Source organism: Rhinatrema bivittatum, chromosome 5, assembly GCF_901001135.1.
Source record: "Rhinatrema bivittatum chromosome 5, aRhiBiv1.1, whole genome shotgun sequence".
NCBI classification, from domain to species: domain Eukaryota; kingdom Metazoa; phylum Chordata; class Amphibia; order Gymnophiona; family Rhinatrematidae; genus Rhinatrema; species Rhinatrema bivittatum.
This window is the reverse complement of record NC_042619.1, coordinates 129,779,476-129,800,957: the sequence shown is the minus strand read 5'-3', so window position 1 is coordinate 129,800,957 and position 21,482 is coordinate 129,779,476. Positions and strand designations below refer to the sequence as shown.

At 42.2% G+C, this 21,482-nt stretch overlaps 1 protein-coding gene across 1 annotated transcript in view; it reads left to right on the top strand.

The window, feature by feature from the left end:
• Nucleotides 1-21,148, top strand: part of CCDC122 (coiled-coil domain containing 122) — a 34,021-nt gene extending 12,873 nt beyond the window's left edge. Inside the window, exons 2-4 of the mRNA XM_029602931.1 lie at nucleotides 8,678-9,076; nucleotides 11,608-11,724; nucleotides 18,542-21,148. Coding sequence (XP_029458791.1) covers nucleotides 8,705-9,076; nucleotides 11,608-11,724; nucleotides 18,542-18,691 — 639 coding nt within the window. The 5' untranslated portion in view covers nucleotides 8,678-8,704 and the 3' untranslated portion in view covers nucleotides 18,692-21,148. The remainder of the gene's footprint in view (nucleotides 1-8,677; nucleotides 9,077-11,607; nucleotides 11,725-18,541) is intronic.
• Nucleotides 21,149-21,482: the final 334 nt, after the last annotated feature.

Genomic DNA, 21,482 nt, shown 5'->3' with positions numbered 1-21,482 from the left:
AGTGGGGTGAGTCCCAGGTTCCTTGGTTACCAGAGGATTAAAAGCAGGTGCCATGCTTGTTCGGCATGATATGTCATGCTGAGGGTTTTCAAATGTTTTTGACCCTACAGAGGAGCAACTTTTCATAGGGCTCAACTTTTGGGTAGGTTTCAGTCCTTTGTCTCAGGCAGCCCAGACAGGGCACGGGCTCGAGTGGCAGTACCCCTCAAACCCCTCAGTGAGGGTGTGCCAACCCACTCCCAGGAACAGGAGGCAGAGGATCGCCTGTCTCTCTTTTTTATCAGAGGTGGCTCGAGATCACGTCAGACTTGTGAGGTCTGGAGGTGATAAAAGATAGCTATGTTCTAGAGTTTCTCAGCGTTTCTTGGGACGTTTTCATGGTGTCTCCCTGCAGCTCTCCACAGAAGAGACAGATAGTGGAATGTACATTGTCAGGACTCCTCAGCCTGTGGGCTGTGATACCAGGGACCATGTGTCAAGATAATTTGGGCCAATATTTCTTCACCCCATATTGGAACTCAAGGTAGTCAACCAGTTTTGCAAATGACTCATTCCTGCATGGAAACCTTACACTTGCTGATAATAGCAGTATGGTCAGGGAAGTTTCTTAAGTCTCTGGATTGTCAGAGGAGTATCTGCATATTCCCATCTGGCTGGAGCATCAACTGATTTCTGCTTTTTGCTGTTTTGGGGTGACATTATCACTTTTTGAGCGCTACCCTTCCGTTTGACACCGTGCTCAGTACCTTCTCTAAAGCCATGGTGCTGGTAGCAGCAGTGTTGAGAGAGGATGGCATTCTGATCCACTCGTACTTCATTGATTGGCTAATTCGGGCCAAGACCTATGAAAGAGAATTTTCAGGCACCATGCAAGGTGATTTCCTTGCTGCAGGAACTAGGTTGGGTGGTGAACTTGGCCAAGAGCAATCTGCAGCCATCCCAGACACTGGAGTATCTAAGTGTTCGTTTTCGATACGAAGCGAGACAGGTATCTCTGTTGGAGGTCCACATTTAGAACTGATGGCACAGGTGCTAATATAGATGGAAACAATATGCCCAGTGGTGTGGTCTTATCTACAGGTGAGCAGGTTGGTAACAGCCACCCAAGAGGTGGTTCTGTGGACAAGGGCACATTTCCATCCTCTTCAGCGCACACTGCTTATACATTGGAGTCCACCAGTGGAAATCAGCAGCCAACTGCAGTCATGGTTGCATGCGAATCACCTAATGAGGGGTGTTATCCTACAAACACTGGATTGGCTACTATGCACGATGGATACAAGCCTCTAGGGTTAGGAGACTCACTGTCTGGAGTTGAAAGTGCAGGGGCACTGGAGTACAGAGGAGTACTTCTGGATCATCAATTGGCTGGAAACCCATGCCGTTTGGTTGACATGCTTGCAGGGTCGAGCGGTCCAAATAAAGTACGACAATGTGACGACAGTGGCTTACATCGATCGACAGGGAGGAACCAAGAGCCAGCAAGTGTTACAAGAAATAGTCCAACTCATAGAATGGGAGGAAGTACATTTTCTGGAGATCTCAGCCTCATATATTGCAGGAAAAGATAATGTAAGAGCCAACTTTCTCAGCAGACAGATTCTGGATCCAGGAGAAAGGGAATGATAAAATGAAGCGTTCCAGCTCATAGTTGGCCACTGGGACCTCCCGCTTCTAGGCTTGCTGGTGAAATCACACAATGTGAAGATTCCTCGCTTCTTCAGTCCCAGAAGAGATCTGAAGTTTTCGGGCATTGTTGCCCTCGTGCAGAAGTGACTGGAAGGCAAGCTTCTTTATGCCTTTTCCCCGTGGCCTATGTTGGGCAGAATAATTCGGAAGTTCAAGAGACATGCGGGGTTGGTACTTCTGGTGGTGCCAAATTGGCCCAGGAGGCTATGGTATGCAGATCTGCGGAGGCTTCTGCTGGAATTTCCTCTCTAATTTTTTTTATTTTTATTTATTTAACAGCTTTTATATACCGACATTAAAATTCACATCATATCGGTTTACATCTTAACAGTAGGTGGAAATTACAAAATTACCAATTACTGGTCTATAGGGATCTGCTACAGCAGGGGCCTATTCTTCTCGAAGATCCAACTTGATTTTTGTGTTACAATGTAGCCCTTGAAAAGACTCAGTTGCTGAAATGTGGGTAGTCCACTGCTCTGTTTTCCACCTTGCTTCGAGTACGAAAGTTATTCACTTCCAAGCCTATGTTCATGTTTGGCGAATGATTTAGGCTTGGTATGAGGCATGAGGGGTTCATCCTCGTTCAGTTAAAATCCTGCTTAGTTTGTTTATTTGCAGGATGGGTTGTGTAACAACTTGGCCCTTAATTCCTTGAAGGTACATTTGGTAACTCTGGCCTGTTTCCAAGATCACATGAATGGTGAACCCTTGTTAGCCCATCTGGTTGTGTCATGGCCTTGGAAGGGATGAGGCCCCCCTTACGGTTGGCAGTGCCCTTGTGGAGTCTTAATCTGGTTCTGGAATTCTGGTGGGTCCCACTTTTCAACCATTGCGTAGCCTCTTCCTGAGGTTACTTACTTACTATAGGACGATGTGCTATGGGTAAAGTTTCCAAACTGCGGGCTCTGTCTTGTTGGGAACTGTCTCTGTGAGGGTCTCCGTGAGCGGTCCAGATGTGAACAGTTCCGTCCTTTTGGCCAAAAGTGGTCTCAGATTTTCACTAAAATCAATCAATCAATCCCTGCCAACTCTGGGCAGGGAGAGAGAGGTGGATGATTATCACTTATTACGCACTTTGGTTTTCAAGCAACATATCTTGAGGTATTGGAGGTTTCTAAACCTCTCAGGAAGACAGACTAGCTGTTTATAATATACGATGGGAATAAATAGGATGAGCCACTGGAGTTGCGGGCTATGATAGCCTGCTGGATTAAGAAGGCTAACACGGCTGCATATGTGGATGCTGAGCAGCCGTTGCCTAGTCAGATTAGTGCTAATTCCACTAGGGCTCAGACAGTGTCATTACAGATATTAGATGGTTGTCTCCCATCGATGTTTGCCGAGCTACACAATGGATTTCCAGGCATTATCATCTGGATGCGCAAACCCAGGAAGATGCAGCCTTCGTGCGTACATTGATTGGACCATGGGCAGTCTCCTGCCCTGTTCGGGAGTAGCTTTGTGTTATGTTTTGTAAGGTTTGGGTGGACCCTTAGACACTGTGGCAGCTGACCACACACATGGGGGGGAGTCCCATGAGGGGCCACAGGTCAGACTCAGCTCTGGACACACAAACACAGATTTTATCTTTATTTAGACAGTTTGTGAAGCCACCAGGGGTGGGGGTAGTCAGTAGAAGATGGAGCCCGGCTGGGCTAATTCCTCAGGATGCTGGAACAGCGGCTCCTCCGGTAGCAGTGTTGTAGTGAAAAGAACTGAGAGAATGAGTACAATAAGACATTCACAGAGTCCCCAGTATGGAGAAGTCCCGAGATAGGGAGAGCTGGCCCTCGAGGAGCGAGTACCAGATCCCTGAGAGCAGAGACTTATTGGCAAGTACTCACGCATCAGTTCCAAGCAGGCGATGGCACTGGCGCTGGAATGGAGGCAGGCCCTCGAGGAGCGAGTACTTGTTCCGGAGAAACAGCTCTGAGGAGTAGATGGTAGTAGTACTCACAGATGGTATCTGTAGCGAATTCTTCCAAGTGGAAGAGGAGATGGACACAGGCAGCGAGTCAGGGAACATGGGTCCTCGAGGAGCGAGTACCGGTTCCTGATAATGACCTGAAAGAAACAGAGAGGCCCCCGAGGAGCGAGTACCCCGTTAGCAGACAAGAGTCCAATAGCAGTTGGAGGCAGAGTAGCTGGATATGGAGAGCAAATCCCATCCATAGAATTCCCCTTGCTAACTCAACGGCTAGCAAACAAACATATGCTCATCTAATTGGTCTCCAATTCAAATTTTACAGAGCCCAGAATATTTGCAGATTTCAGTTCTCGTATAAGAAGAGAATATTCCACCATCAGCTCCTCGACCAGATAATGGGGTTAGTGAAGGATTTCTCTACTTCTATAGTGGCTAATGATAAGAAGGGTACCTTGCAACCTCTCCTTTTCAGGATATTAGATTTACTCCCATGAGAAGGAGGCCTAGTATCCCTGGTTTAGGGGGTTACTCAATTAGAACTCCCGAGAGGTGGTTCTAGTCCATGGCATTTGCTTGCAGCAGAGTCCAGCCAATAAGAGGATGTCCTCGAGTGGTAAGCTCCTCCAAGGTAACAAAGGACCCCTCACCACCTTCATCATTGGGATCTTGGATCAGAGTTCCCACATATCTAGGCTCCAATGAGGGGTCGACGGGGATCATGTCATCTCCATCAGAGGACCTTTCCTACTCCAGATTTCTGGACAAGCTGGGAAAAGCACTTTGAGTTAATGTGTGTAAGGACAAAGATCCTTGCACAAACATATTTGGCCTCCTCCATATTCTGGAACCACTGATGGAGCAAGCAGCAATCCCCATCTATGATATTCTGCAAACATTGCAAACCAGAATATGGGAAAATGCTGTTTCCTGTACCTCAGTTGCAAGGAAACTAGACCTCAAGTATAAAGCACAAAAATTCACAGGGTTTAGAATAGTACAATTACCCAACCAATCAGCTGTGGTAGAATCAGTTCTTAAAAGAGCAAAGGAAACAAGGGTATATTTGAATACTCAGGAAAGAATCCCAGGTTACTGGACGATTATATACAAAAAACTGAAACCTTTTCTTCTGGTCACTGAAAGCGAAATACATGCTTAGATGCCGAAGAGTATAAATGACATCTGAGGCATTTGATATCATGGCATAATCCTCATCAGCATCCAGTGGAGTATGCCACATGGCTTGAATGCTAGTCTCTGTAATGATGTACACGACACCTTGGCAGACATTCCGTGTGTGGATGACCATCTTTTCAGAGAAAAGCTCAGAAGAATAGTAGCTCAAATAAAGAAACAACATATGGCAGTTTAGTCTCTCTCCACGGAACAAGAACATCAGTCTTCTGCAAGGTACATCTATTACACTTTTAAAAGACCGTATTTCTAGAGATGTCCTTTTTGGCAATTCCAACATAAGACATAAGAAAATCCAATACTGGATCAGACTGAGGGTTCAACAAGCCCATTATGCTATTTTCAACAGTGCCCAATCCAAGTCACAAGTACCTGGCAAGATCACAAACAATAAATAGATCCTTTGCTGCTATCACGTAGTGATAAGTAGTGGCTGTGGACGTCTCCAGGAGCTTGTCCAAACGATACCAGATCCTGCCTGTACTACAACAACAGGAGCTTCTGGTTTGCACTCAACAGCGTGAATGCCGTTACCCAAAAGCAGGATAGCAAGTCCAGCCCAAGCCTGGATCAAGTTTTTGATAACCTTTCAAATCCAGCAACTCTTCCCTCCAGTAGGGGAGATGGTCCAGCATTTCCTAGAAGAGTGGTGCAAGATTACCATAGAACACTAGATCATGGAGCTGGATACTGCTTGCATTTTTCCCAGCTTCATATGCTCCTTCATCGCCCAGTCTTCAATCCAAATCCATCACTCCTCAGGCAGCGGGCAATAAAACCTCCATATTATAATGGCCAGGGATTCTACTTCTGTTATTTCCTTATCCCCAAAAGCTCCAGGGGACTGAGATCTATCCTGGATTTCTGAAACCTGAACAAGCATATATTCCAGGAGAAATTCAAAATTAATTTCCTTCACACAATTCTCCCCTTCATCTAGAAGGGGGAGTGGATGTGCTATCTGGATCTAAAGAATGTTTATGTTCATATTCCCATCCATTTCTCCCACTAGGATTACCTGCTCTTTATCATGCTCCCATATCAGTACAGAGTACTCTCCTTCGGCCTGTCAGGAGCACTAAGGGTATTCACCAATTGTCTGGCTGTTGTAGCAGTGTATCTGTGATGACAAGGCAGCCAAATCTTCTCCTCTGTGGACAACTGGCTTGTGATGGCGAATTCCCAGGATGGTGTGTTAACTTCCCCGAAAAAGTCAATACATCTATTACAGTCGTTAGGGTTCCTGGTGAATGTGGAAAAATCTACTCTAGTTCCCTCCCAGAAAATAAAATTAATTAGAGCTTGGATAGATTATCTTCAAGAGAGAGCTTTCCCTACAACAGATTGGATGAACATTGTCAGATCCCTGGTATACAGCCTGTTGAACACAGATAAGTCATTAGCCAGGGAGGTGATGGTTGATCTGGGCTATATGGTGGCAGCAGTCAACATAGTTTCACTAACTTGCCTTCACATACTAATCCTGCAGAGGAGCCTTTGTTCCCAATGGAACTAACTCACTCAACCATTGACAACTAAAGTGCAGAAACCTTAATCAGCTGTTTCAACAGAGCGGTGTACCACAGACATAGAATACCATATGGTTCAAACAGCTGATCTATGAAGTACATGGCAAAGAGGACTCAATGGCAGGAGGAGTGGATTAGAAGAACCAGCTGCAGCCATACCATGGATTGGTAAGGGAGAAAGGGATGTCTCAGGAAGTAGTAGGAACAGGACAGGATAGGTTTAAAGGTCTGGGGGAAGGAAAAAGAGAGCAAGGATAGAGGGGGAATGCTTGAGAGTGATGATTCGGGGATTGGGTGAGATCTCTGGAGAGTAGGGACTCTTATTGGCTGGGGACTTGAGAAAGTGGGTATTTGGGGATTAAGGAAATATGAATTGGGGTGTATTAGATGGGCTGGAGGGGAATTAGTAGGGGAAGATAAGATGGGGCTGGTATGTGATATGAGGCAGAAGAAGTGGGGGCTGAAGGGTCAATTGAGGTTGAGGGATGGTGTGAAGGACCTGGGGGAAGGGGAGGAAGTGAGAAGCAATGGAAAGGTTCTAGACTATGGGAATAGTGAGAGAGGATGGAAATGATGTGGGGAAGCTAGGAAGTGGTGAAGTGAAATTTGAGAATGGGAGGCTGGTTAAAAGGTAAAGGATGGATAAAGGGCTGGAAGAAGTGGAGGAGATGAATAACAGGCAAGGTGCTGAAGCTGGTGAGGGGATGAGAGCTAGGGAGGGGATAGAAATGGGGGATTAGGCAGATGGGAAAATAAGAGGGCTGCGAAGGGGTGAGAGAGAGATGGAAAGCGAGAAGTGCAAAAGGGGAGCTTGAGGACTGGGAAGGACAATGGAGGTAACAGAGGTAAGATGACATGGGGAGGGATGGAGGGGACAAGACAACAAAGGATGTGTGAGATAAAAAGGAGGGGATAGGTAAAGAGGTGGTGATGATTGGAAGGGTGAGAATGAAAGGAAACTGTTGGGAGAAGCGTGAGGGAATAGGTGGAGAATCAGCTTGGGAATGATTGGAGGGTAGGGAGGTGGTTGGCTGTGAGAGAACAAAAAAGGAGGCAGCTCTTGAGGGAAGGAACAAGGAAGCCAAATAGCTGGAGAGCATTTGACCGGAAATGTTTTGTGGGTTTCAGCTTATATTCCATACTATAAGAATAAAATGATTCATTTTGAGCCAATGTTGGCTATGTTGTTACAAAACATTTTTCAGTTTCATGAGTTACCACTTGAGATAGAGTATATTTGTGTTTCATTTTGTTTTGCCTTTATTATAACTAAGGATGGTATAGTAATAAGAAATGCTGACACATTTTGAATAGTTGTGCGAGTCAAGAAATTAGGCTGAAGACAAAATGTTGTTAAGTGGTTTTATGATGTAAGAAAGAGGATCCAGTCTGCACTGAACACCCAGTTTTCACCTTAGAAGAATTTTGGAGTACAGAACTAACTGTGAATATTTAAGTGTTAGTCCATGTAAAAAGGCTCTGTACAGATAATTTCATGCAAACTAAGGCCTGATTTACTAAGCTCTTTTCTCCCATAGACACAGAATGGGAGAAGGCTTTAAATTATCAAGGAGACTATGGGCCGGATTTTCAAAAGGCCTTACGCGCACCAGGCCTATTTTAAAAAGGCCCAGCGCCGCACGTAAAGCCCCAAGACGCTTGTAAGTCCTGGGGCTTGCAAAAAGGGGCAGGGTGTGGGCGGGGCAGAGGCAGGGCCAGAGGCCTCTGACACAGCGGCCATTTGCTGCTGTGTCAGAGATCACGTGCCGGCGGTCGGCCAGCGTGCGCAAGTACGTTTTGAAATAAAATAAAGAAGTCATTAAAGGTGGGGGGAAAGGGTGGAGGAGGTAGGGGAAGGGAAGGTGGGATGGGGTGGTAGGGAAGTTCCCTTCGAGGCTGCTCCGATTTCGGAGTGGCTTGGGCGGGAACAGGGGAAGGCAGCGTGGCTCGGAGCAGGCTTGGCACGCGCAAAGTGCAAAATTGTGCACCCCCTTGTGCATGCCGACCCTGGATTTTATAACATGTGCGCGTCTGCGCGCACATGTTATAAAATCGCGTGCACATGTGCACGCGCCGGGTAGCACGCGCACATGTAGGCCGCGCGCGCTTCTTTTAAAATCTACCCCATGGCTATTAGAAAATGGAATGATAGAAGAAAAAGTAAAATATTTCTTCTACTTTCACTTATTCATGCACACTGAAACTCATAGCTGATTGGTTGAGACAAGCATTCCATTTTCTAATTCATAATCGTTGAACATGGATTATCTGGTTTTCTAATTGTGTCATTTACCTGAACAGTGAATTTCTCTGACAAATTCAATATACTTTACAGTCTCAGCTTTGTGCACTCGAAGGGCAAATGAAATCCATATTGATGGAAACAAAGTCAACAGAAAAACTGATTTACCAGCAAGAAGATGATATAGACAACACACAACACCGCTGTGAAGACTTGGAGGCCCAAAACAGAACACTCTGCATAGAAAACATAAGACTTAAATTTGAAATAGAAAAACAAAAAGAAGATTACCAAGTGCTTCTGTCAAGGATTAGTGTATATCATGAGAAAATAGCAGCTCATGTAAATCAGCTTTCCGAGGCAGAAAGCAAACTGCCAATCATGACTGAGCTCTCAGAAAAGCAGGATGTGATTAAAACGCTAAAGACAAAAAAGGAAGAATTAATGAATGACCTCCAGAATCCTGAAGGAAACATTATAAAGCAAGTGCAGGTTTGCGATTTCCTTTCAATTTGCTTTTCCTTTTTGAAAAGGGATTGTGGGGTATTATCTTTATTGTAGTTAAGGTAGGGATAGGCGTGAAGCTTAAAAGCAGGTTTTTGATATGGGCTATATCAATGGGCAGTTCACTTTTATCTAGGAAACCACTGCTTGGTTTTTTTTCTTTATAACTGAACACTGTTCTTTGTTTTATGTTTGATAAAATTGGTCATACAAAATGCTGAAGTGGGTCATACCAAAGGTCCATCTAATTCAGATTCCTGTCTCCAACAGCAATAAATACTTAGAGGAAATATATAAGAAGCAGGTCAGTAGAGTGGACCATGGCCTGTCATACCCTTCTGGTTTTTTTTTGCAGTCATGGCATAGGGATACACTAAATCCAGGGTGATACCGCTGACTGTTATGTTTAATAGCCTATTATTCTTCCATTAATTAGTCTAATTCCTTTTTGAATAAACAATGATTTGAGTTGTACAGTTACCTGCATACATATCAGAAAAACAAAACAAAGCAATATCCAAATATTTTTCAAACAAATTTACAAAATCAATTTTGTTAAATAATCATAACATAACAAAAACTTTGGGGTACATATTCAGCCACTAAGCGGGTAGTTAAGTTAGCCGGATACCCATATCTGGCTAACTTAACCAGGATATTGAGCAGCATAGCATTTAAAAAATGCAGCTAAGCCATTAGCTAGGTAGGAGTTAGGGGTCAGGGAGGAGAAAAGGTAGGAAGGGTAGTTTAGGAGAGAGGGAGGTTCCCTCCCAGTCCAATCCTTAATTGGAGCGGAATGGGAGGGAACTGGGAAAGGCCCTATTTCGTCGCTGCGAGTTTCTTTAGAACCTCCCCCCCCCCCCCACCCCCCATTGCGCTCGTTAGAGGACACCCGCCCACACATGTTATAAAATAGCCGCATCCATGTGCACGTGCGGGTTTTAAAATCAACCCCTAAATCTCCCTTCACTTCTAGGCCCAGTGCCACCGGTAACCATTTTAAAAAGAAAAGCATGGTATCTGAGCCTTCTGATTGCAGGCAAGGATTTTTTCTGTAATTTCTTGGACATTATGACCTGGATCAGGAAGAAATGTGTTTTTAAAGAGAAGTTTTGGATCAAGTAAGAGGAGCTCTTTTCTCAGGCAGTCTCCTGCTAGCAACACATCATGTGACCTCTAGGAATATGGATTTAAACCTATCTTCCTTGAGATTACTACTTATCTTCATGAAAACTCTCAGGAATCTCTCCAAGATCCCAAGAGACTTCTTCCCTCTCCTGGAAACCTGGACAACGCAACCTTGGGCCCCAGCCACTCTCCCAGGACAGGACTCTTCTCCAGGCACTCCTCTGACAGAGGGTCCAAATCACAGCCTTTCCCCATGGATGGAAAGACCCATACCAAGCACCTCTCAAGCTGAGAGAGGCACTGTGGCCAGCTTCCTTCAGAGGGAAAGGCACCTTATAACTCCCTCTGTACTCACATGAGCACAAGAATTTTATTAACCTCCCACTGGGGTATGTCCCTAAACACACCTGTTCATGGGCAAGTTCAAGATCACTGAAACTACCTTACAAAGAGGCAAAATCAGGGTCTCCCTTACATAAAGATTAATGTTAAATTGCTAACCTTTTCAGTTCTGTAGCACAGAGGCCTTTTTTTAGTGATAGGTTCCATGCTGTTGTTAGTGGTGCTTCAAATTTAAATTCTGTTGGATGAATATCATCTGTTCTAAATATATCAATTTGTTCTAAAACCTCTTCTGTTGTCACTTCGACGCATGTCAGTTCTTCAGATTTATCCCCTGAAAGTAGCTACTCTGGTTTGAGAATTTCCCCATCATACACTGATGCAAAGAATTCAGTCTGCTTTTTCTCACACACACATTTATGGACCCACCAACTCTTTGGCAAGCTTTCTGTTTCTGAAATGTTTATTTTTTTAATTATCTTTGGTCATCAAAAAAAGTGTAATGGAAAATTGAACAAGAAGATCCATAATGCATGATCTAGTTTTATTCCAAACTAGCAAGGACAATAATCCATGGTCTTAAAGTATCAGGAAATGGATTTGAATTAAGAGATCCAGTATGATAATGTTATTTTTAATGGTGGTTTTGTAATTCTGTCTCAGTTCTCTTCTACTCATTGGTTATCCCACCTGGCTAACAAGTAGTCAATTTAAGTAAAGTTGAGCTTTGTGTTAACTAGTTAGAAGATTGTAATCGTGCATTTGTATGTTTGCACATCACAGCTTATTTTTCTGTACAGTACAAGATAAATCCATACAGTGGCAATTTTTCTTTCTTACTGTTCTTTGGATGATTTTTTTCTAATCTAGAGAGAACATTAGCTAAACAAATTATATTAAAATCAAGTTTTTAAACAGAATCTCCTTCCTTATCCCATCTCTATCGAGTAATTAATTTATGGTATATAGATAATTTTAATATAGTTAGAATCTTGAAAGCATGCTTTATTTAAGATATTTAATAATGGTATTCTCATTTGCATTAACAGAGAGAAATTGCACATTTAAAAGAGGAAATTTCAGCAGTAAAACAATCCATCGCTGCAAAAAATGCTATGCTTGAAGAAGAGAAAAGAGTGCATGCTAAGCTTAGAAAAGATATATCAGTAAGTTCAGAAATGTAGATTGTGAATTCTAATTAAGCCCTACTAACATAAGAACATAAGAAGTACCATGCTGAGTCAGACCAAGGTCCTTCTAGCCCAGCGTTCTGATTCTAACAGTGACCAGTCTGGGTCACAAGAACCCATCAGATCCCTAGTAGTTGATCTATTTTTTGTATCTCACTCCTAGGGATAAGGACTGGCTTTCCCAAGTCTCCCTGGCTAATAACTGTTTATAGACTTTTCCTTCAAGAAGTTGTCCAAATCTCGCTTTGACCATATCCTACAGGTTCCATAGCTTGATTGTGCACGGAGTGAAAACATTCTTCCAATGGTTTGTTTTAAATCCGCCAGTTGCTAATTTCATGGAGTGTTCCATAATCCTAATGTTGTTTCCCATTTACCCATTCTACCCCACTCATGATTTTATAAATTTCAATCATATCCCCTCTCAGTTGTCTCTTTATCGTGCTCAAGAGCTCTACTCTGTTTATCCTTTCGCCATAAGGGAGCTTTTCCATTAACCTTTATCATTTTTGTCACCCTTCTCTGTACTTTTTCTGTGTCCACAATGCCTTTTGAGATGGGGTCACCAGAACTGCACACATTGCTCAAGGTATGGTTGTACCATGGATCTATACAAGGCATTATAATAGTCTCAGTTTTGTTCTCTACTTATTATTTTGCTCAGAAGAAAGGGAAGGGTTATCTTGAGGAGGGGGGGTGGGGGTCGAATAGGGGTGACCCCCCCCCCAGGACCTTGCATTGCCATGGTAGCTCCATCCTTAACACTATAATTTCAGTGTTTCGGTGCCCCGCTGGGATTGGTTAGCCTTGAGCCTGCACCCTCCAGAGTCAGCCTTGACCACAGGAGACAGGGATATGAACAAGTTTTAAAAGCTGTTTGGTGACTGGAATTAGGTTAAGGTTGAATGCAATTATTTATGAAAGGGATATTGCAGATACTTTGTGCCAGGGCTTAATCTGTAGACAAAAAAGAAGTGGAAGTGTTGGGGGAGGTAAGGGGAAGTGGGACCAGAGCCAGGTTTAACAGGTGCTCACGCACACAACATACCCAAATGCACTCTTTTTTTAATCAGTCTGTTAATTTGAGTCACAGAACATGAAACAAGGAGCAAAACAAGTACAATCTGAGAAGGCATGGCATGTAGATGTAAAATAATTTTCCAAAGTAAGCACCCCTCCAAGAGAACACACATGGACCCAGACACCCTGACACATACATCCACCTCATCTGGCCAGTTTTGTCAACATGATCAGCCTAGCATAATAAAGAGGTCGCAAGTAACTAACGAAATCAAGGACAGCGTAAACCATCAAATGAGTCTATGGATTTTAGACTGTAATTGAAAATAACCTCTTAAAGGTAATATATTCCGGGGATTAGACAGATCTTGTTTCCTGAGCAGCTCAAACAGTGCAGTTTGTTGCATAAGTGCTGTCTGTAGCTTAAAAACAGGTAGGCCACTGCTGTTCCAAACAAGAATAATTTTTTTAGCTAGTAGAAGGGAAACAGAAAATAATTTCTCCCCCCCCCCACTTGGTATTTGTAAACTCTCATCAAAAAGGTATAGATATAGCAGTTTGCCAGACCAGTCAATTGTGCAACCCATAACTTCTCCAAATAAGCACATATTTATCTCCAAAAAGATCATAATTTATGACATTCTGCAAACATATGGCAAAAGATACTACTATGAGTATTACACTTTAAACATATATCAGAATCCCAAAGCTTCATCTTAGCCCCCAAGGCTCTTGTTATAAGGGTCCGATGAAATGTTTTGAATTGGATTTCTCTCATACTGGCTGACAGTAAGTGTCTATAAATTGACAAAAAGGCCTGCGAAATATCTGGTTCTTCTAATACACCTCAAAGGAGATGTTTTATAATTTTTATTTAGCATCTCAACCCAAATAGAAATTCTATTAAATTTAGGAGGGGTGACAAATAACTGATACTATCTTTGCCCATATATGTGCAGTAATGTCACACCTGTAAATAGGAAAAATAATGATTTGATGTAAGGGACCATACAGAGATCTGTTGAAATGAATAGATTGATTAATCCTGAGTTAGTCTGTTGTCCCAGACTATAAAGCTCCTGTTTTTGAGAGAGAGAGAGAGAGTATCACCATTTTAACCAGTGCACAGTGTCCCATCAGGGACAATGGCAAGGACTTCCATCAAACTAATAGGGCCATGATATTTTCAAAATCGGAAAGAAAGTTCAGGGAATATAACTCACCCATTGTATGAGCTAACTGAATGCCCAGATATTGCATGGTATTGCCCGCCCACATTAATGGGAAAGGTCCACTCCAGCTATCCTGCAAAGATTTGACTAAAGGAAACAATTGGGATTTACTATAATTAATTTTCAAATCAGAAAAGGCTCCAAAGGAGTCAAATATTTCCCATAATGGCAAGTAGGCTATCCTCAGGATTTCCCCCAAAAAGTAACGTCTTCCGCAAATAAACTTAGTTTGAGTTTCTATCTTTCCTCTCAAAGCCCTTGAAAAAGTGGCATAGAATATAGTTTATGTGCTAAGGGTTCCAATGAAAAAACAAATAAAAGCAGAGACAAGGGACAACCCTGCCTGGTGCCTCTACCTAGTGCAAATGTATTAAGTAAAGATCCATTAAACCCAGATTTGTGCAATAGGATTATTGTAAAGTAAATGAATCCAATCCAGAAAGTAAGACCCAAAATTATATTTCTTCAATATCCAAAGCAGATATGGCCATTCCACCCTATCAAATGCATCTAAGCTAACTAGGAGCCCCTCTTTTTTTTTCTCCTCTTGGAAGACTGTATAGCAAGAATCACTTTAACTAGATTGGATGAGGAGAGTCTTCCCATAATAAATCCAGATTGATCTGGAGAGATCAACTCATGAATCATCTAATTTAACCTATGCGTTAAAATAGCAGCAAGAATCTTAATATCCTGATTAAGGAGTGAAATAGGCCTATATGATTTAGGCTGGCATGCATCTTTACCAGGCTTAGGGATCAATACAATAGTAGCAAAATTATGCCCAACTTCAAACGTTCTAGCAGTTTTTGCACTACATGGAACATATTTTTCAAAGATGTGACAATGGAGTCCCTCAGAATTGTATAGAACTTCGTGCCAAATTCATCTGGTCCTGGGGTCTTGGCCAATTTTAGCTGTGAAATAATTTGTTTTATGTCAGTTTCTTGAATAGAGGCATCCAGCTCTATTTTTGTTCCACTGTAAGCTGAGAGAGATTTAATTGCTGAAAAAATTTGGTCTGCTCTTCCAAGGATGAAGGCCCTGCAGCATAAAGAGTTTTATAAAAAGATTCAAAAGCTTCTAAGATGGAAGTAGTGGTCACATTGATCTTACCCATAAATTAAAGTTGTGTAATAAAAGATCTAGGTTTAACATTTTTTCACAAACGTAGCTTAGAGTTTCCCTGTCTTGTTACTTCACTGGAAAAGTCTATATTTATAGAATAGTAAATTATGTGCTTTAAGATGTAGTAAGATATTAAGTTATTTTCCGATCTTGATCATTTGCTCTTTAACCAAAGAAATTAGGTTTTAAATATGAATTGTCTTTATAGAAATGAGTTTTTTAATAAGATCAAAAATTTGTTTGCTGCTATCTTTGTTTACAAATTTGCAGGCCAATGCAATATGGCGCGGGGAAAATGGGCGCTCAATCATGAGCACCCGTTCTCCCAACGCGCGCCTATAGACTTCTAAGAGGTGCCTGATTTCATATTTAAATTGGGAGCCGCGATAAAAAGGATGCACATGGGGAAAATTATGCGCCCCTAGTGCCTCCTCAGCAGCGGGTGGACAGGAGAGGTCGGCTGTCAGCCAATTAGAAAAATGGATGCTCAATTTTATGTCATCTTCAAACATTTTTCTTCAAATCCTGCAATTTTGCTAATAAAACTATTGAAAAGTACTGAGCCCTGAAGCATCCTCACTAGTCACTGTACCTTCACCAGTGTGGACTCCATTTACCATCTCTCTGTTCTGTTGCTCACACAGCAACTCATTCAGTTAATTTTTGTCTCACTCCCATGATTGCTAGTTTGCATATTAGTTTTCTGTGTAGAACTAAGTTAAAAGCCTTAAGTGCAAAATGACAATACCCAGTGCATTTCCCTGATTTACTAATGCGGTCAGTTCATCAAAGAACTTGATCAAATTTATTCAATAAGATCTCCCCCAAATGAAATCACTGTTGTCTTGGATTCTACAATCTACTTAAGCAGTGTTTTCATAGTTCTGTTCAGTACCAGTACCAGTACCAGATTGAGGCATAGGCAACGTTGATAATTGCCTATGGTGCTGAAGTTGGAAGGCACCATCTGGTCATCCCAACAATGAAAGAAGTATGCTAGCGCGACGATCCAGGTGGCACTGAGTTTTCAGCAGCAAATATTAAAGATCAGCATGGGGCCTGAGAGTCAGCAGATGCTCACAGGTCCTTTAGCAACCCCGCCCCTTACAAAGGTTCCCTTAGCAAAACAAATTGTGTTATTTATTTAAACTCTTCTGATTTTATATTATATACTTTATTATTGTAAAACATTTTGAGCACTAGATGGGAAAATGTTTAAGAAATTGAAATAAATAAAACGAAGCTCCTGCGGGGGGCGGGGAATTGCTCCAGGGGCTGTGAGGATGTGCTGGCTCACAGGCCCTATGCTGATATTCTTTGTTTGCTGCTGAAGGTGCAGTGCTGTCTGGAGGATTCCTTCAGTACTGGGCTGACCAGAGGAGGTGGCGGAGGATGGGGCCACCCCAGGGGACTTCCTCTTAATTCTCAGAACCACTCCACACAAACACAAACACATAGCTATGAATGTTACTTTTGTAAACCATTGTGATCTTTACATGGCACGACAGTATTTAAAATGTCCAAATAAATAAATAAATAAGTAAATAAAGGTATCTATGCATGCCACAAGTCTAAATCCATCCTTGCCCACTATGAAACTTAGACTGTCTAGTCTGTAGTTACCTGTTACCTGTGCCCACTTTTGTAAAGCGATTTTGCTTTACTTGTAAACAGGATTTGCTGTAGCCAAGAGGATGAATCAGTCATAATGCATGAGTGAGGTCATCAGATGGCAACAACACAGACCCAGCTTTCAGAGCTCAGTAAAGACTTTACGGAGCATACACACTGCTTCATGAGCCCTTAAGCTTTAGCAAGGTAGCTGACTCTCCAGAGAAGTGGAGCGGTATTAAATATGGCTAACGCATCTTGCTGTCTACAAAGAACCCTGTTTACAGGTAAGCAAACTTGCTTTCTTCGTTGGAAAGCAGACATAATGCATGGGGAGTCCCAAGATAACAGCAAGTGGAGAGTGAATAGTTTGCACATTACTGCTTGTCCAAAGTTACTGTCTCCTCGGGAGGGGGAATTATCGTAACTGAATTCTAAATATGCTGTAATCTGCATTTCTTGGTCAATCTTTTACAATAGGATGCATTTATTTTCTAAATGTATAACTTGCACATGTATTTCTATTTAAATTAGTAATAATATGTAAATGTATTTGCATATTCAAATTAATTTCTGCTAATTATGAGGTCAATGTTAAACGCTTTGCTCACTTTAGGACCCATATATGCAAGTATCTGGACTGTGTGCCAGCTGGCAACTATGTAATTATTTACTGCTGCTCCTGATGAGGTGTAAGTCTGCTGAAATTGCTGTTGAGGCCTAACACACTAGGGTGAGGGGTCTGGGTCAACTGGGGGGAGTTCAGGCTGAAGAACCAGAGGGGTCTGGGTGACACCGAGATAGACTGGGCAAACTGGTGGACCATTTGGGAAAACTGGCAATGTCCTTCACCCGAGCATGTTTTAAAATCTGCTTACTTGAATGTGGTAAAGCTGATAAAGTCCTAAGGAAGATACACGAAGAATATTTGCTCATGTAACAGCTTAAAATTAGAGCACACATACACGTGCTAGGCGTATTTTAAATCATAAATGCGCTCATGATTTACAATTCTAGCGTATGTTTGCTCATGTGCCCATACATGTGTATGGATGCCTGCGCATTCATTTTAAAGTTACTGTCCCTATATGCAAATTTTTCTCCTGCATTTTGTCCTCCTTATGGGGTATTTGTCCTCCTTTTTGGAGGCGCCTGGCCTCCTTTTAAGGTACTCAGAGCTGGCCACTCTTTATGGCTATGGAGAAATATCCTTGTTCTCAGGGCCAGATTTAGGAAACACAGACAAGTTCCTAGGGCACCAAATTCTGAAAGTGTCCAAAACCTGGAATGCTCTACTGCTGCTCTTTCCAGAGGTGAAAGCCCCCAGTCTTTCTGCCTATGGGTGTGATATTCTTAAATCTTGCCCTTCCTGCACTGCTGCTGATCCTCTTGTATCCAAGACATCAGGGAAGAGATTCTAGGCTCATCCATCTCTCTTCCTGCAGTGTCATCTACTGGCAGGAAGACAGTATTGTCCTGAAATTGGCTAATTTCATGGAAGTGTTTGTTTCTGAGTGTGGAAGATGCTCATATGCCAGCAGAAAGTTGAATAGTAACTATTGTTATGCCAGCCTGACAATGCTTTACAAAGAAAGATGCTTCATTTTTTGTGATATAGTAGGAAAAATATGCCTTGGTGAAAACATACACTAACTGTTCTAACAGCTTCTTTCATCCCCACTTTTATCATTGCCCTGCCTCAGTCTAACTTGTGTCCATCTTACAGGATCAGCTCTTTGTCCTCACTGTTGATTTATCTGAAATCTATTCTAATTGTGTTTATTTTTGTGTAATTTGACTAGGTTCAAAACAAAAGATGCGATGCCATTCTAAAACGTTTGCATTGTCAGCTAAACAAGATCCAGTCAAGCCAAAGACAGTGGCACTGGAACATTCAGCAGATGGAAAAAACTGCAGCTGAACTGAGGAAGTGCCTTGGAATGACAGAATAATATGGAACTTGGGTTTATTGTCAATACATTTAGAACATGGCTCTAAAATATATAGAGGTCAATATTTAAACAGTTTGTCCAGCTAAATCCCAGACTTAGCTGGACATACCATGTCATTAGGGATCCTCAGCCTGTTGGGTTTCCAGGATACCCACAATGAATATGCATGAGAGAGATTTGCCTACGGTGTATGCAGATCTTTCTCATATACATATTCATTGTGAATACCTTAAAAAACCTGACTGGTTTTTCCTTGAGCAGGAGTTTTCAATCAGTGGACCGTGAGAGGGTTTTTGGAGAGAAATAGACATGTTTAATTGTTTAATTAATTTATAGACATTAAAAATACTGCTGTATGGGAAACTGAGAACTTTTTTTTACAGGGGTTGAGAACCCCTGCTCTAGCGCATGCTAGGAAAATCTTAAGTAGGAGTTTTCATTTGTATCCTCAAAGGGCATATAACATTTGCCATAGTATAGAGATTCAGAGCAAGCTGCTGTTTTCAAAGTTATCCCTTTGATCTGTGTCAAATCTCATTTTATTGTAAATTCATTACCTTAAATCTAGTTTTGTTTTAATTGTGGGGTTTTATATCCCCCCCCCTCAAAAAAAAAAAGTTTAGTCTATAACTGTGTTGGTATCCTTACATTGCTTCTTTTTCAAGAACCAGCCCATTGTATAGCTTTTGTTAAACTCTAGTGATGAATATTACACAAAACAAATGAGGGGCAATGAATAGATTCAGACTACAGTATTAAAGCAGCAGAAATAGGTAAATTATTCAGAATGTCAACTTTCCTATTTCTTGACTGTTCTGCTTCCTCATTTGGTCTTTGTCCAAGGTTTTATTTCTTCTTGGTCCTAATATAATCTACTTTTTAAAATTTGTATATTGTTTGAGAATAAAAGACTTTAATTATTATCACATCACTTAATTTTAAAATTCCATTCTCCAGGTTCACTTTTGCAAAGTTTATATTATATTTCTACAATGTTTCTATCAGTATGACGCCTAAGCAAGGTTCTGGTTAACAATCAGTGTGCCAGTATTTCAATTTATGTAGACTCATAATAGTCATAATGGCTAAAAGGAATTGCTTTTAAAGGCTTTGAAAAGAATTAAAAGTGGAACCAAAATAAAGAAACTTAGGAGTCAATTCACCAGACTGAGACCAGAAAAGAGGCTATGGTGAATAACTATTTGGGAATGCCAAGCATATAAAATAATTCAGCAAAAAAGGCTCAAAAATATAGCGATGGCAGGCGGGTAAGTTATCCAGGTAAAGTTCTGCATGTAACTTTATCTGGATATTTAATAGGACTTACCAGGATATATCTGCCGCTTAATATACCCAGATAAAGTGGCAGGCTTATAACTTTAGGACAGGTATTTTTCCAACTAGACTTCGAATATCAACCTCATCGGGAATCTTTAAAAGTGTCTAAGGAGGTCATTCATCAAATTGCGATGGGCCGTTATCGCGATTACGCCTTAACAAATGTGATAACTACTGCATCGCGATTTGAAAATGTAAATTAGGGAAAGGGGAAGAGTTTGAGCAGGGGTTAGGTAAATTAGGGGCTTGTAGCACTGCAGGTGATAATGTATCGCATATTATCGCCCTCAGTAGCGCCAGAAATAGCTACAACTATTTCATTGGCGCTACAGGGGTGATAGTGTGCAGCGCGGCCATGCGAAAACGCAGCGAAGCGGCCGCTTGCTCACTATTGTTCCCCCGCCCCCTTTTTTTTCGCGGCTCATCATTCTGCTCTAAGTATAGTGGAATGATGAATCTAGGGCAGGGCTTCCCAAACATTTATATAAAGCGACCCCATTTTAGCATTTGAAAATTCACATGACCCCAGAAGATGACCAAAACAAATTAGCAGGGGTCCGTTACTCCTCAATTACTTCACTTTCACCTTTCCTGTACTCCAGCTGATCCTCCTCACTCAACCTCTACCCTCTGCAAACAAAGCACCTGCTCTCTTAATCTCCTCCCTTCCAGTGGACTCTTTCTTAACCTCCACCCCTCTAGCTAATCCCATCCATTTTCTCAACTCCCCAGCCCATTCCCTCGTTCATGCCCTTCAGCTGATCTTCTCATAACCTCCAACTGATCCTGCCATCCCTTCTCTCTCTCAACCCATCCCCCACTCACACCTCACTCTTATCTTCCATCCCCTCTCAGGCTCACCTCCTCCCCTTCATCCACTCTCCCCCACAGAATCCCTTACATCCTCCAGTTGATCTTTTGTCATTCCCCCCTGTCTCGCCCTCCATGCCAATTCCTCTCCAGCTGATCCAAACCTCAAACCCCTCCTGAATCTGATCCGTTCCTTTAAACTCCTCCCTCCTCCAAATCCCCCAGGCCAGGATCAGTAGCACCATTTTCTTTTGAACCCAACACCAAATGTGAATGACAACTAGTGAAAAGATAGGACATATTGATGAAGGGGGCAACATTTTTTTTTGGGGGGGGGGGGAAGGGGGCGGTTAATTCACTGAAGGATAAGGAGAAAGAAGTAGCAATCTTCACTGGCCATACATACTCGGCTATCCCTTTCCCTCTTGGTTTTACCCAAGTCCGGTGATTGGCAAGTAGGAGAAACATTAGTACTGGAAGTCAGCTTTGGGCTTGTGAATTTGTACAAGCTCACAGACCCTGCAGTGGCCCCGATCCCTCCTCATGCAAAGCTTCCTGTTACCACAGAAATTCATTCAAGGGCTGGACCACTGCAGGGCCCATGAACGCGTGTTGCCTCACAGGCCCCACGGTGACTTCCATA